This window comes from Stenella coeruleoalba (assembly GCF_951394435.1).
Source record: "Stenella coeruleoalba genome assembly, chromosome: 10".
NCBI classification, from domain to species: domain Eukaryota; kingdom Metazoa; phylum Chordata; class Mammalia; order Artiodactyla; family Delphinidae; genus Stenella; species Stenella coeruleoalba.
The window spans coordinates 83625439-83643529 of NC_137156.1; the positions used below are offsets into that span (position 1 = coordinate 83625439).

Genomic DNA, 18091 nt, shown 5'->3' on the forward strand with positions numbered 1-18091 from the left:
CTCATATCAGATAAAATAGGCTTTAAAATAAAGAATGCTACAAGAGACAAGGAAGGACACTACATAATGATCAAGGGATCAATCCAAGAAGAAGATATAACAATTATAAATATATTTGCACCCGACATAGGAGCACCTCAATACATAAGGCAACTGCTAGCAGGTATAAAAGAGGAAATCGACAGTAACACAATAATAGTGGGGGACTTTAACACCTCACTTACACCAATGGACAGATCATCCAAAATGAAAATAAATAAGGAAACAGAAGCTTTAAATGACACAATAGACCAGATAGATTTAATTGATATTTATAGGACATTCCATCCAAAAACAGCAGATTACACTTTCTTCTCAAGTGCACACGGAATATTCTCCAGGATAGATCACATCTTGGGTCACAAATCAAGCCTCAGTAAATTTAAGAAAATTGAAATCATATCAAGCATCTTTTCTGACCACAATGCTATGAGATTAGAAATGAATTACAGGGAAAAAAGAAAACATAAAAAACACAAACACGTGGAGGCTAAACAATAAGTTACTAAATAACCAAGAGATCAATGAAGAAATCAAAGAGGAAATTAAAAAATACCTAGAGACAAATGACGATGAAAACACGATGATCCAAAACCTATGGGATGCAGCAAAAGCAGTTCTAAGAGGGAAGTTTATAGCTACACCAGCCTACCTCAAGAAACAAGAAAAATCTCAAATAAACAATCTAACCTTACACCTAAAGGAACTAGAGAAAGTAGAACAAATAAAACCCAAAGTTAGCAGAAGGAAAGAAATCATAATGATCAGAGCAGAAATAAATGAAATAGAAACAAAGAAAACAATAGCACAGATTAATAAAACTAAAAGCTGGTTCTTTGAGAAGATAAACAAAATTGATAAACCATTAGCCAGTCTCATCAAGAAAAAGAGGGAGAGGACTCAAATCAATAAAATTAGAAGTTTAAAGGAGAAGTTACAACAGACACCACAGAAATACAAAGCATCCTAAGAGACTACAACAAACAACTCTATGCCAATAAAATGGACAACCCAGAAGAAATGGACAAATTCTTAGAAAGGTATAACCTTCCAAGACTGAACCAGGAAGAAACAGAAAATGTGAACAGACCAATCACAAGCATTGAAATTGAAACTGTGATTAAACATCTTCCAACAAACCAAAGTCTAGGACAGATGGCTTCACAGGTGAATTCTATCAAACATTTAGAGAAGAGCTAACACCCATCCTTCTCAAACTCTTACAAAAAACTTCAGAGGAAGGAACACTCCCAAACTCATTCTAAGAGGCCATCATCACTCTGATACCAAAACCAGACAAAGATACTACAAAAAAAGAAAATTACAGACCAATATCACTGATCAATATAGATGTAAAAATCCTCAAAAAAATACTAGCAAACAGAATCCAACAACACATTAAAAGGATCAGACACCATGATCAAGTGGGATTTATCCCAGGGATGCAAGGATTCTTCAATATACGCAAATGAATCAATGTGATCCACCATATTAACAAATTAAAGAAGAAAAACCATATGATCATCACAATAGATGCAGAAAAAGCTTTTGACAAAATCCAACACCCATTTATGATAAAACAAACTCTCCAGAAAGTGGGCATAGAGGGAACCTACCTCAACATAATAAAGGCCATATATGACAAACCCACAGCAAACATCATTCTCAATGGTGAAAAACTGAAAGCATCTCCTCTAAGATCAGGAACAAGACAAGGATGTCCACTCTCACCACTCTTATTCAACACAGTTTTGGAACTCCTAACCAAAGCAATCAGAGAAGAAAAAGAAATAAAAGGAATACAAATTGGAAACGAAGAAGTAAAACTGTCATCGTTTGCAGATAACATGATACTACACATAGAGAATCCTAAAGATGTCACTAGAAAACTACTAGAGCTAATCAATGAATTTGGTAAAGTTGCAAGATACAAAATTAATGCACAGAAATCTCTTGCATTCCTATACACTAATGATGAAAAATGTGAAAGAAGAATTAAGGAAATACTCCTACTTACCACTGCAACAAAAGAATAAAATACCTAGGAATAAACCTACTTAGGGAGACAAAAGACCTGTATGCAGAAAACACTGATGAAAGAAATTAAAGATGATACAAACAGATGGAGAGATATACCATGTTCTTGGATTGGAAGAATCAATATTTTGAAAATGACTATACTACCCAAAGCAATCTAAAGATTCAATGCAATCTCTCTCAAATTACCAATGGCAGTTTTTACAGAACTAGAACAAAAAACCTTAAAATTTGTATGGAGACACAAAAGACTCCGAATAGCCAAAGCAGTCTTGAGGGAAAAAACGGAGCTGGAGGAATCAGACTCCCTGACATCAGACTATACTACAAAGCTACAGTAATCAATATGGTACTGGCACAAAAACAGAAACATAGATCAATGGAACAAGATAGAAAGCCCAGAGATAAACCCACACACCTATGGTCAACTAATCTATGACAAAGTAGGCAAGGATATACAATGGAGAAAAGACAGTCTCTTCAATAAGTGGTGCTGGGAAAACTGGACAGCTACATGTAAAAGAATGAAATTAGAACACTCCCCAACACCATACACAAAAATAAACTCAAAATGGAATAGAGACCTAAATATAAGACCGGACACTATAAAACTCTTAGAGGAAAACATAGGAAGAACACTCTTTGACATAAATCACAGCAAGATCTTTTTTGATCCACCTTCTAGAATAATGGAAATGAAAACAAAAATAAACAAATGGGACCTAATGAAACTTCAAAGATTTTGCACAGCAAAGGACACCATAAACAAGACGAAAAGACAACCCTCAGAATGGGAGAAAATATTTGCAAACGATTCAATGGACAAATCTCCAAAATATATAAACAGCTCATGCAGCTCAGTATTATAATAAACAACCCAATCCAAAAATGGGCAGAAGACCTAAATAGACATCTCTCCAAAGAAGACATACAGATGGCCAAGAAGCACATGAAAAGCTGCTCAACATCACTAATTATTAGAGAAATGCAAATCAAAACTACAATTAGGTATCACCTCACACCAGTTAGAATGGGCATCATCAGAAAATCTACAAACAACAAATGCTGGACAGGGTGTGGAGAAAAGGGAACTGTCTTGCACTGTTGGTGGGAATGTAAATTGATACAGCCACTATGCAGGACAGTATGGAGGTTCCTTAAAAACTAAAAATAGAATTACCATATGATCCAGCAGTCCCACTACTGGGCATATACGCAGAGGAAACCATAATTCAAAAAGACACATGCACCCAATGTTCATTGCAGCACTATTTACAATAGCCAGATCATGGAAGCAACCTAAATGCCCATCGACAGACGAATGGATAAAGAAGATGTGGTACATATATACAATGGACTATTACTCAGCCATAAAAAGGAACGAAATTGGGTCATTTGTTGAGACGTAGATAGATCTAGAGACTGTCCTACAGAGTGAAGTCAGAAAGAGAAAAACAAATATCGCATATTAACGCATATATGTGGAACCTAGAAATATGGTACAGATGAGCTGGTTTATAGGGCAGAAGTTGAGACCCAGATATAAAGAACAAACGTATGGACACCAAGGGGGGAAAACGGCAGGGGGTGGGGTGGGGGTGTGATGAATTGGGAGATTGGGGTTGACATGTATACACTGATGTGTATAAAATGGATGACTAATAAGAACCTGCTGTATAAAAATATAAATAAAAATTTAAAAAAAAAAAAGAAAGTACAAAGTCCCCACTTCATACCCCAATCTCCCAACTCTACACTCAAAGGCATTTGATGTTAAGGGTGATATATATCCTTCTATCCATGGTTTGTATATAGAATTGCTTGAGTGAATGAAAAGACAAAGTCCTAGGAATGGAATTTTGGAGTGAAAGTTTTGTGTATTTCAAACGTTGAAGAAAAATGCCAACTGTATACTAAGCCTTTTAAATGGACATGATCAATCCATATAAATGCAGAGCTAGAGTGAAGTGAGAACTCAGTCTGGCCCCATCTCTCCAACAGCGCTGGGCCAGCTCAAAGATGGTAGACCAGTACTGCCCCACAGGTGCTTTGGAACTTTGTAGGAGAAAGGGTATTCTGCTGCCACAATGATTGGGAGGGTGGAATAAGGGGCTTGGACATTAGACATGTTACAGTGCATAGGGCAGTCTCACCGAATGAACAACTGTCCTGTGTCCCATACAATCTACAAATGTTTTGGTGGGCATTCATGTTGGTGAAGAATCTTTATTATCATGGGTCCAGAGCTTGGCTACATTTTACATATAAATTCATCCACAGTTTTTTGTGTTTTTTTTTCCTTTGTCATGTTTTTAATATACATTAAATTTTCCAGGAATACAGCCATGATGTAAATAGAGAGTTAAATGTTTTTGAAAGTTGCATCACAGTGGCATTTTAAGTCCTAAACCAACATATTTTTATTGTTCTCTATTTATAACTAATGAGTTCACAGTGATTCTATTTGTAATCTGACTATGCTACCACTATACCCAAGCTTATACATAATGACATATATGTTTATTATACTAACTACTTGCCTTTTGGTTTCTTTAAAAAAAAAAAAAGCCTGCCGCCAGATGCAGCTGTACAATATAAAAAATAAATAAATTTTAAAAATAAATATATATAAATAAATAAAGTACAACATATACACAAATTAACTCAAAATGAATCACAGACCTAAATGTAAAAACTAAAATTAAAACATTTCACAGAAAACAAGCTTTGTGACCTTAGATTAGAGGCAAAAAGACACCAAAAGTATGGTACATAAAAGAACAAACTGGCAAGTGGGACTTCATCAAAAAAAAATCTGCTTTTCAAAAGACACTGTTATGAGAATGAAAAGACTGGGAGAAAATATTTGCAATTCCTTTCTCTGATGAAGAAATTATACTGAGAATATATAAAGAACTCTTAAAATTCAATATTAAGAAAACAATCCAACTTTTTAAAAAATGGGCAAATGATGTGAATAGACACTTCACAGATATACAGATAAGCAAATGGTAAGATGTACAACATCATTAGTCAGTAGGGAAATGTAAATTAAAACCACCACTGATATCACTACTCACCTAGTGAAAGGGCTAAAATTAAAAATACAGATCATACCAAGTGCTGACAGGAATGTGAAGGAACTAAGACTCTCCTACTCCGTTGGGGGGAGTGTGAGCTGGTACAACCACATTGGAAAACCGTTTGACAGTTTCTTGAAAAGTCAATCATACATCTACCATATGAGCCAGGCATTCTGTTCCCTAGGTACTTCCTTAAGAGAAATGAAAGCATATGTTCATATAAGCACTTGTAAGAAATGTTCATAACACCTCTACTTGTAATAGTCAAAACTGGGAACACCCCCAAACGTCCATCAACAGGTGAATGGATACACAGTGTGTGACACAGGATGGGCTACTATTCAGCAGTTAAAAGAAATGAGCTACTGATGCACAGGACACCATGGATAAACCATAAAGCAACTATGCAGAAAGAAATCAAACAAAAAAAGAATACATCTTGTATGATTTTACTTAAACACGATTCCAGGAAATGCAAACTCATCTATAATGGCAAAAAGATCAGTAGTTGCCTGGCAACGGTGGAGGTAGGGGCAAGAGGGACTGATTACAAAGGGGCACAAGAGAACTTTCAGGGGTAATGGGTATATTCATTATTTTGATCATGGAGATGGTTTTCATGGGTGTGTGTGTGTGTGTGTGTATATATATATATATATATATATATATATATAAAATATACACACACACATATATATTATATATGTTAAAACTTACCAAATTGTACACTTACAAATATGAAAAGTTTATTGTATGTCAATTACACCTCAATAAAGCTGTTTAAAAAAAAAAACAAAATCAAAATAATGCATTAAGTTCCCAATGGAATCCCCAACTTTTCCTCTGAACTATTTTATTTAAACCTCACGAAAACACTTTGAGATAGAAGGTGCTGTTATACCCATTTCCAGGAAAAGCAAACTGAGCAAAAGTCTCAGAGAGATTGAATAACTGTTATTCAATAACTCACATAGCTAGGACCTCACAGAGCCAAGGCACAAGCATTTCTATGTCATGTTAAATAAATGCTTCCAAAGCACTTGACAATTTTTTAAGATAACTTCAACAGCTCCCAGGCAAACATATTTACACTATTTATTTGCTTAGCAAATCTCCTTTCATAGACGGCACATGGGTAAATGTCAACCCTATCATTTCAGGATCATCACAAATTCTAAAATTAATAGGGTTCAACTTAAGGTTTCAGTGACTTAGAGAAACAATCCAGGTTCCGACGTGTCACACACCCAAGAGTCCCCACGTCAGCACATTGGAAAACAAACTCAAGATCAGCACAACATACAGCAGAAGAGACGGGCTAATAACCTTTTTGGTCCCACCTGGAGAGATCGAACTCCGTAATTTTTCTTCTGGAGCGCACACACACACACGCATACACACACACACCTGGCAACCAAAATGCTGAGTGTGAATGTTTCAAGTTTCTAGATGTCCATTAACTAGAAAAACATTGTTGATTGTTGCTTTCTCGCTTTACATACAGTCAGAAGTAACCATTCATTGGGGGCAGGGCAGGAAGATGGAAACAGTTATGGAAGAAACCATATTAAAACTGTATCTGGGGGCTTCCCTGGTGGCGCAGTGGTTGGGAGTCCGCCTGCCGATGCAGGGGACACGGGTTCGGGCCCCGGTCTGGGAGGATCCCACGTGCCGCGGAGCGGCTGGGCCCGTGAGCCATGGCCGCTGGGCCTGCGCGTCCGGAGCCTGTGCTCCGCAACGGGAGAGGCCGCAACAGTGAGAGGCCCGCGTACCGCAAAAAAAAACAAAAAACAAAAAACAAAAAACAAAAAACAAACAAACAAAAAAAAAACTGTATCTGGGCTTCCCTGGTGGCGCACTGGTTGAGAGTCCGCCTGCCGATGCAGGGGACACGGGTTCGTGCCCCGGTCCGGGAAGATCCCACATGCCGCGGAGCGGCTGGGTCCGTGAGCCATGGCCACTGAGCCTGCGCGTCCGGAGCCTGTGCTCCGCAATGGGAGAGGCCACAACAGTGAGAGGCCCGCGTACCGCAAAAGGAAAAAAAAAAACTGTATCACTGGATTTCACTCCAGTGGATAAACACTGATTATGGGTCAAAGTAAGCTTCCAGGGAATAACTTTATGACTTAATGGCTGGACTTCCCTGGTGGCGCAGTGGTTAAGAATCTACCTGCCAATGCAAGGGACACAGGTTCAAGCCCTGGTCCGGGAAGATCCCATATGCCACGGAGCAACTAAGCCCGTGCACCACAAGTACTGAGCGTGCACTCTAGAGCCCGCGAGCCACAACTACTGAGCCTGCATGCCACAACTACTGAAGCGCACAGGACTAGAGCCCGTGCTGCTCAACAAGAGAAGCCACTGCAATGAGAAGCCCGCGCACTGCAACTAGAGAAAGCCCGCACACAGCAAAGACCCAATGCAGCCAAAAATAAATAAATTTATTTTAAAATGTCTTCATGGCTGAAGCCATCACTCACACCAACGCACACACATACACTTTCAAATTATCCTGCTATCCTGCTACTTCTCTCTCCCTAAAAAATATGCTCTTGCAAAGAATGATCATATGGGCAGTTCATTAGGAAATGGAACCATTTTCCCCACCCTTTATGAGGGCTACAAACCCCACTTACCTGGCGCTTTTCCTGAATTTACATGCAATCATTTAGGAAAAAAATAAAAAGAACTAAAACCAAAAACATGAAATTAAGTGAAATAAAGGGAGATAATACATTGTGCCCTAGGATTGACCCATGAAAATATAAATAAGTCATAATTCTAATCTTTCAGAAAGTAATGCTAAGACCCAATTCATTACCCTGTACTAAACAGATTACACTGGCCTCTGGCTGCATGTAGCTATTGAGTGCTTAGAATGTGGCTTGGGCCACAGGTTGAAATGATCATATTTGGGTGTATTAGATTAAATAAAATATATTATTAAAATTAACCTACGTGTTTCTTTTTACTTTTTAAATGTGGTTATAAAACATTTAAAATTACATATGTGGCTCCCCCATTTCTGTCAGACAATGGCTGCATCAGGCTAGAGTCCTGCCTCTCGCTATTTAGCTCTTCTAAGCCTTGCCTGCCCCCTAGTGTCAGAACTCTGGCAATGCAGACAAAATATTTTTCAAAACCATCTGTATTGCTTGGAAAGAAATAGAAGTTTCTTCTATTAGGAAGATTAGGGCTAAAATAGTCATTCCAATCAAAATCATCAGCAGGGTTCCTATAAAAATTCAGCCTTTATAGGGGACAGAAATATGAGCCCAAACTTAGGTGCACTCTTCATACAATTTAACCAAAGTTAAAAACAACACAAGGCAGCAAAGCACACAAGCCCAACAACATTCATGTTCTGCATGTATCATTTATAACAGAGAAAACAGAAAACCTAAATTTCCATAAATTTAAACATTACAGAATCTCTATAAACCGGGATTCACTCAAAAGGAGAAGGCAGTTCTCAATAAAGATGACTAACATTTATTAAACACTTACTGCGCAAACACAATTCTGAGCACTTTCCCAGTATTAAGTGACTCCTCATTACAACTCTTTAAGGATGACTTTTATTGTTTATTATCCCCACTTTACAGAAGAAGGGGCTGAGCCCCAAAGAGGTTTTGTAACCAGCCCAAGTATGAAAGGAGAATGTAAGCTAACCTGGATGCCTGCTGCTCAGTGTGCAGTGAGAATAAACCCTTCTTCTCTGACCCAGGGATCTCATGTCTTCTGCAAGCATCCAGGAAACTGACATGCTATCCTGTTAGCCTGCAAGAAATCTCAGACCTGTCACAATTTTTGACACCAGCCCCCAGTAGTGAGGTGCCCCTTCTACAGAAGATCTGGCTGAAGGTCAGCAGGTAAGAGGGCTCTCAGCATCCTTGGGTCACTCTGTTTTCAGCTTCTGAAGCCTTGTTTGTTAGAAATTTCTTTTTTCTTAAGGTTGGGCTGAAACCCAGTCTTCATAAAGAAATTCTCTTCATTACAGTCAGCTTCTAGGACAATGAAAAACAAGCCTTTTTCTCTTGTACACGATAAAGCTTCAAATCTTAAGCCACTGATCACATCTCCCTACACATACAAAGCCGTCAATCACTCCTTGAAAATTTCCAGACTTCTTTTCATTTTGGATGCTTCTAAATATGAAAATAGCTACCATTTATTGAGTGTTTGCTATGTACTAATCCCTTCACCTACTTTCTTAGCTAATCATTCCAATAACCCCATAAGGTAGGCATGTACATCATTTTATTTTTACAGATAATGAAGCAAATTCAGAGAGGTTAAGTGACCTGGATAAGGTCACACAGCTGGGATGTGGCATAACCAGGGTTATGTTTGACTCCAGGCCCCCTATGCTTTGCTGCCTCATTCTCAGTTGTGCTCCAGTTTCTTGGGCCCTTAATACTTTGGACAGAATATATTAAATAAGAGATTTTACACCAAAACGGAGTATATTAAATAGCAGCTAGGCACCATGGCATCTGCCGGAATGAAAACACCCCAAACCAGTCATACTTAAAGCTCTCTGGAGAAATGGAACTATTAAAATGAACTTGTAAACCAGCAGCGCCCCAGTTCCCAACTCTCTCAGCTATAACGGAAAAGTAGCTATGCTTCTGTTTTCAAAGGGGAAAATTTTAATTTTTGAAGTGTCCAAATATTCCCAGGGATAAATCTCCAGAATGTAGGGTGTTTTGTGTCCCAAACTCATCATGTAACCAGCCAGTTAATTTCAAATGACTCTCAAGTTTCTGAACCTATCAGCATCTTTCCACTGCATTACATCTGCTGCCTTCTCGTGGGGAAATGATGTTACATATGGGGCTGGGGAGGGGCAAGACAGGGAACAAAAGGACAAAGTGCTAGTTGAAGAAATAATAGAGTTAACTCTGGCTTCCTTTTAAAAGAAACTAACCTACCAAATGGCTCTCACACCTTTCCTACAGATCAGGGCTACAGAAGCCCATGTCTCCTACTCAATTATTATGTCAGGTAGAATTTTAAAAGCAACAAAGTGGCCTTTTGTGTTTTCTAATTCCTTAAAGATACTACCTCTGGACTCTTGTGAAAGATTATCAATGCCATGTGCCTTAAAGAAAGATTCCTACCACTAATCCTGTGAAAATTAGGTGTGTTTTTGTTTCTTACACTTGAACTAAAATGAAACTTCGGTCCACACCTAACAATACCCCATCCGATCTGCCCAAATTAGGGGCGGTGTCCCACATTCTTTCCCTCCCTCTCTGTCTTAGAGGTATGGGTGGAAATGGGATTGTATAGTATCTCCTTGTTCATACACAGCCATCAACAAGCCACTCTCCTAATCTGAGCCATTAGAAGCATCCAAAAAACTTCCAACTAGGGCTTCCTAGGGACACAGTTCCTTAATTGGCCAGCATGAACCACAAACTCTTGGGACAGTGTCAGGGGTGCTTCTGGACACCGCACAGAGCCTTCTTCAGTTAACTCTCTGCAACTTGCTCCCGCTCTCAGGCTGTTTCAGATACACCCAAAAATCTGAGCAGAGTTTCTCAGGTCTGACCCTTGACCTTGTCACCAGCTGAGCGCAATTCTGGGAAGAAACTCCACGTGGCCACTGCAAGGTCATCAGAGAAATGTACAACACCTCCCTGCCACCGCCAGTTCCCTCTTTGTCCATCTTTGTCCATCTCTCTCTCTCTCTCACACACACACACACACACACACACACACTCACTCACTCACTCACTCACTCACACAGCCTGCTGGAATACACAGCCTTGCTAGAACGGAAGTAGTGGGCAAAGGAAAAGCAGGAAGAAACAAGGAAATGAGGATCCAAGTACTCGGGTATCCTCAATTTTCAAAGAGCTTTCACAAATCGACAAGTAAACAATCAACAGAGCCAAGACAAAAACGGATAAAGGATAAGATAGTGCAAAGAAGAACAAATACAAATAGTCCCCCAGCACACTGAGCACTTAGTCAAAAAGAGTTGCAAGGGCTTCCCTGGTGGCGCAGTGGTTGAGAGTCTGCCTCCTGATGCAGGGGACACGGGTTCGTGCCCCGGAACGCGAAGATTCCACATGCTGCGGAGCAGCTAGGCCTGTGAGCCGTGGCCGCTGAGCCTGCGCGTCCGGAGCCTGTGCTCCGCAACGGAAGAGGCCACAACAGTGAGAGGCCCGCGTTCCGCAAAAAAAAAAAAAAAAAAAGAGTTGCAAGACAATCCAACAGCAGTTTTCATTACCATATTTGCAAAACAGTAAGACCTGATAGCACCCAGAGTTGATGAGGCTCTGGGGAAACGGGAGTTATCGTACTATTACTGCTGGTGTAAGTGTAACTAAGTCCAGAAGTTTTGGAGGGCACTTTGCACTATTAAAACCTTAATGCGTTGTGTCAAAGGCTGCAGGATACTCACCAAAAATCATTGTCTCCTCTTTGAACTGGGCCCACAGCTAGAGTATGTTTCCCAGCAGCCCAGGCAGTAAGGTGTGGCCATGGGCCTCAGCTGCAGCCAATGGCAGGACAATTCAAGGGGTGCAGTCAGCGTCTAACCCCGTTCATCAACACCTCCCAGGTGTATCCTCCATGCCCATTTCCCTTCCAGCTGGCTGGAATGAAGACCACTCTAGAACAACCTTTAAGGCCACGGGTTGAAAACACTAGAACTTCCATCCACTGTGGTTCCAAGAAGACCACAGTAGAGGAGAACATCCGGCTGACATATTACCCACCCAGCCCTCATGAGCAAGAAATACAATTTCTTTTATTTAAGCCATTATGTATATTTACTTGGTCTGTGTGTCACAGAAATTAGCCTACTCCCATACATTTATATGCACTTTAATTCAGCAATCTCACTATCAGGAATTCATCTGAAGTCAGGACACATATATTTGTACAAATATGGTAACACGCTATATGTCCACCAAAATTGGGAGCGATCAGATAACTTATGGTACACCCACACAACAGATGACTATGCAGTGTTACAGAGAGTGATACAGATCTGCACGCACTCACATGAAAAGACCTCTAAACTTTATTGTTAAATGGGGAAAAAAATCAAGGTACAAAACAGGGTGCCTAAAGAGACATCTGTGCATACACACATACTGGTATATACATGCCTTTTTCTAGAAGGATAGGTGTGTGGATACATAAAATCTAAAACAGTATAGAAAATATATAAAATATAGATGACTATGTAAAACAATACCTAGAAGGCTATATGAAATTAACAACGTGACTGGGCCAGGGGACCCCCAGATATCTGCTTAAACATTATTTCTGTATGTGTCTGTGAAGGTGTTTCTGGAAGAGGTTAGCATTTGAGCCGGGGGCTGAGTGAAGCCAACGGCCCTCCCCATTGTGGGTGAGCCTCATCCAATCCCTTGAGGACTTGAATAGAACAGAAAAGCAGAAGAAGGTTGAATTTGTTCTTTGCCTCATTGTTGAGCTGGGACATTGACCATCTCCTGCCCTCTGTGCTCCTGGACCTCAGGCCTTCAGACTCAGGCTGGAATCTACACCATTGCCTCTCTGGCTCTCAGGCCTTTGAACCACATCATTGGTTTTCCTGGGTCTCCAGCTTGCAGACTGCAGGTCATGAGACTTCTCAACCTCCATAGCTGTGTGAGCCAATACCTTATATCAATAATAAACTAGTTGTGTTGGTTCTGTTTCTCTGGAGAACCCTAATAGTCAACAAAAAGTTAAAAGCCTATCTTTTCACATCTGCCTATTATTTTCTGGAATTTTTACCACCAGGAGAAAACTATGTAATTGATCACAGGGTGACAAATGGGCAAAAATCAGCCTATTAATAAATATTTATTTAGCACCCATTATATTCCAGGCATCAAGGACACAGCTTAAGAAACCCGCGAGGGAGTAAGACTTCACAGTAGGATTCAGGAGCCCTCATCTGCGGGTATGCAAAGGGTACAGGCAGGCCTCAGGGATTTTGCCAATTTGACTCCAGACCCGCGCAATAAAGTGAATATCGCGATAAAGCAAGACATGAAATTTCTGGTTTCCTAGTGCATATAAAAGTTATGTTTACACTATACTGTAGTCAATTAAGTATGTAATAGGATTATGTCTGAAAAAACAATTCACATACCTTCATTCTAAAATACTTCAAAGCTGTAAATGCTACCCATCATCTGAAACTTCAACGAGCTATAATCTTTTCGCAAGGGTCACATCAAAGATCACGGATCACAGATCACCACAACGAACAGAGTAAAAATGGAAAAGTTTGAGATATTGCAAAGATCACCAAAACGTGACACAGAGACATGAACTGAGCAAATGCTGTTGGAAAAATGGCACCAAAAGACGCTGGATATGTAAAAAATGCAAGATCTGCAAAGTGTAAGAAAGAAGCTAAGTGCAATAAAATGAGGCATGCCTGTACTTCAATAAAACGAGGCACGTCTGTACTTCTGTAAAGATGGTTCTTCATGCAGCCTGCAGCCCCAGTGAGAGAACAGAGCCCCTTGTGGGCCGGAACCAGTCCTGATTGCTTTGAAGGTTGTTAAGATAAGAGGTGAGAAGGACTTAAGTTCCAAAAACGAAAGCAGGAAGAATCCCCCAAAAGACAAAAAATACCAAAAATGGGCTGAGAATCCAAATAAAATCATCTAGAAATTCTAAGATGAAAATTTCATTTCTTGCGCAAAACTTGCCAAGGCTTTGCTCAGACTTCTCACCCTCCCGGTTGCAGGAAGGTCTTTGCTTATATGGAAGACACTGCATCTCTTGTGTACACAATTCTAATCTTAATTTAGATTTATCACTACAGTTCCACGTTTTCCAAATTTAAAGGGTTATGGTATGAAATGAGGATTGCCACAAAGATTTAAAAGTGAAGGTTCGCATAAAGACTACCAATGTCGGGGGCTGGGGGCTGGTGGGATAAATTGGGAGATTGGGATTGACATATATACACTAATATGTATAAAACAGATAACTAATTAAAAAAATAGGTAACTAACAATAACGTGCTGTATAGCACAGGGAACTCTACCCAATATTCTGTAATGGAATGTATGGGAAAAGAATCTTTAAAAAGAATGGATATAGGTATATGTATAACAGATTCACTTTGCTGTACACCTGAAACTAACACAACATTGTAAATAAACTACATTCCAATAAAAAAATTTTTAAAAAGAAGAAAAAAAAAGACTACCAGTGTGTATATGTTGGGTGTGGAGGGGTGATAAAAATAAGTAATCTAACCTGGAAGAAAAAAAACCTAAGTATAATGCCTTTTAATAAATGAATATTGAAATAAAGAAATATTGAAGATTCAGTCATGTCCCCTGTTTCCTCCAAGTTTAATCATTTTTCATCATAATCTCTCTGACATCTGGAAATGTGCGGGTGATAACTCCCCACCCCGAAATGCTTTGCTTCTTTACTAGCCTGACTCTCTACCTGCACCCAAGAAACGAGATGTGTATCAAACAGATAAGACTGATGACTTCAAATTCTCTATCCTTGAGAGCAAGCTCACCAAAATATACACAGCACAATAACCAACCAGCCCTGGGCACTTTCACAGCAGTCAAATGGTACTGATTTTATGCTGACTCATTAAAATTTCAATCATTAATTTTCTTGTCTTCTTGAAACTATTACTTAAGGACAATTGAGTCATGAGAGAGTTTAAAAACTTAAGCCTAGGACTTCCCTGGTGGCGCAGTGGTTAAGAATCCCCCTGCCAATGCAGAGGACACAGGTTCCAGCCCTGGTCCAGGAAGATCCCACATGCCATGGAGCAACTGAGCCCGTGCGCCACAACTACTGAGCCTGCGCTCTAGAGGCTGCGAGCCACAACTACTGAAGCCCGTGCACCTAGAGGCCGTGCTCTGCCACAAGAGAAGCCACTGCAATGAAGAGTAGCCCCTGCTTGCTGCAACTAAAGAAAGCCTGCGTCAGCAACGAACAACCAATGCAGCCAAAAATAAACAAATAACTTTATTTTAAAAAGAAACTTAAGCCTAAAATTAAATCTTAACCTTAACTTATCAGAATAACTAAGTAGAGAGCTTCACATGCTGTATATCTGAGGGTAAGGATAACTAACAAACTTCTCTACATACTTTCTTGGAGAGAGACTTTACAATCCTGATGCATACATAGTTTAGGGCTCAAGCTTCACTCTTTCACTAAAAAGTCAAAGCATGCCTGGCACTGCCACACCTCTAATTACTGAAGCAGAGACAGCAAATTAATTGCTTGACAACAAGTCCACTGACAAATGTGAATTATTTAGGAAAACATAATTCTCCGGGGAGTTTCCAAGTCTGTGTCACTTTAAATGTAGATGTAACAAGGAAAGGGGACAAGAAACACACACGAACATACACACAGATACTTTACTGATTATTTTCATCTTTCTTTAGAAATAAGCAACTACAGCCATGGGTCTCACTAGAAATTAACAGAATGATTCTCTAAAACTTCAGACATTCTATTTTAGGCCCTGTGTAAAAGTTACCACCGCTTCTTTTTTCTTTTGTTCCTTTCTTTTTCAATCTTTCACCATCTTTTCTTAAAGCGGTCTTAAAATTATCTGAAAGCTCCCTTCACTGTAGCCCTGGAAGTGTTCATTTAAGTTTATTAATGAAGATGTTCTGCCTTCAAAGGAAGCCGGAGTATATAATCACAAAGTGCTGCTGGTTTTCCAGGATTCTTTGAGAAAAATCACTGAAAAAATGAAAGTGTACTCAGGAAGTTAAAAAAGGAAAAACCTGGAGGACATTTTAGATAGATGTCCAGAACAACACGATTTAAGCATCAAACCCTTAAACTGCTTTACCCTGTTGTATTTCATGCTTCCTCTGGTTAGTTACACACCATCAAAAGCTTTTGTCAATTACCTGTGTCTAAAATGTGGGCTTAGGGGGCTTCCCTGGTGGCACAGTAGTTAAGAATCCCTGTGGGATTCGAACCCGGAAGGGACAAGGGTTCGAATCCTGGTCGGGGAAGATCCCACATGCCGCGGAGCAACTAAGCCCGGGTGCCACAACTAATGAGCCAGTGCTCTAGAGCCTGCGAGCCACAACTACTGAGCCCACGTGACACAACTACTGAGGCCCACGTGCCTAGAGCCCGTGCTGCACAACAAGAGAAGCCACCACAATGAGAAGCCCATGCACCGCAATGAAGGGTAGCTCCCTGCTCACTGCAACTACAGAAAGCCCACGCACAGCAACGAAGACCCAACATAGCCAAAAATAAATAAATTAAATTAAATTTAAAAAATTTTTAAATAATAAAATAAAATGTGGGCTTTGGTGTTTGAAAGGGTTTTATTACTTGATCTCAGTGGCGCGCAACGAGCTTAAAGGGCTTACCTGCGTGTCCCCGGAGATGCTGGCTGGAGGCAGACATCAGCTTACAGCACACCATTAGCACATAGGCCAGAAAGAGCCAGTGAGACAGCAAGACTGACCTAGCACAGACTCTCATCCTGGAAAGAAAGCAGGACGCAGTTAGTGAGGGCTGAGCGACACAAGGCTTTTCAGCAAACACCATCCTGAGAAGGTAGGGAAAGCAGTGGAAGATGCTCAACTATGGACTTCTTCCCCCACAAGGAAACTGAAGGCCAATCCAACCTTATTTGCACTGTGCATTCACTCAATTTTCAATAAATACCTTTTTTTTTAACATTTTTTTGGAGTATAATTGCTTTACAGTGTTGTGTTAGTTTCTGCTGTATAACAAAGTGAATTAGCTATATGCATACGTATATCCCCATATCCCCTCTCCCTCTTGCATCTCCCTACCATCCTCCCTATCCCACCCCTCTAGGTGGTCACAAAGCACTGAGCTGATCTCCCTGTGTACAAGTTTTCGAAGTTAGCTACATGCCTCGGTGAGAGGTCTATTTATGAATCCCTAGAATGTAGCCTGAGGGGCCCTGATAGAACATGGGGGTTATATACTATTTTATAGCATGAAATTTAAAAAGCGACATACTTAGAGCTGGATTCAAATAGAAGATATGTGGTTTCCTCATTTGAAAGAAACCACAGAAACTTTCACACCAGGCTCGAGAGATTTCCCCTGGTTCCTCTGTTTATTAACACCCTCTGCCTAGAAGACTGGCTGAATAGTTTATTAATCCAATCTCAAAGTTTGATAGGAATATGAGCAAGTACAGGTGAATAGAGAAACAACTTCATATAGATGTCAACAGATAAATGGATAAAGAAGATGTGAGATAGATATGATGAAATATTATTCAGCAGTGAGAAAAAAGGAAATCTTGCCATATACAAAATTTTAGATGGACCTTAAGGGCATTATTGCCAAGTGAAATAAGTCAGATAAAGATAGATACTGTATGATCTCACTTACATATGGAATCTAAAAAAGACAGACTCAGAGAAACAGGTTAAGTAGCATGGTGGTTACGAAGGGTTGAGAGTGAGGAAAATGGGTAGATATTAGCCAAAGGTCAAATATTTCAGTTACATGATTAATAAGTTTGGGGATCTAATGTATAGCATGGTGATTATAGTTAATAATACTGTATCATATACTTGAATGTTGCTAAGAAAAACGTTCTCATCACCAAAAATTAATTTTAAAAAAAGGTAACTATGTGATAGTAGGAAGGTGGTAGCTGATACTATGCTGAGAATCATTTTGCAATTGACAAACATTAAATCAACACAGTGTACACCTTAAACATACACAGTGTTATGTGTCAATTACATCTCAATAAACCTGGGAAAATAAACTTCACCTCATATGAATGGACAATACCCAGACAGTTGCTGAAAGACAATTCAGGTCACAGATATGGTTGTGTGGTCTATTCTAAAACAACTCCTCCCCCCAAAAAAAGAGTAAGTAAAAAGAAAATAGCCAGGGGCTTCCCTGGTGGCACAGTGGTTGAGAGTCCGGCTGCC

At 39.8% G+C, this 18091-nt stretch overlaps 1 protein-coding gene across 4 annotated transcripts in view; it reads right to left on the bottom strand.

Annotated features, from left to right (window-relative positions):
• Positions 1–18091, bottom strand: part of TAFA4 (TAFA chemokine like family member 4) — a 174838-nt gene that overhangs the window by 110727 nt on the left and 46020 nt on the right. For all 4 annotated transcript variants that reach the window (XM_079935047.1, XM_079935046.1, XM_079935045.1 and 1 more), the window contains one exon: positions 16529–16644. In XM_079935047.1, the coding sequence (XP_079791173.1) occupies positions 16529–16644 (116 nt within the window). Of the gene's footprint in view, positions 1–16528; positions 16645–18091 lie in introns of those variants that run through there.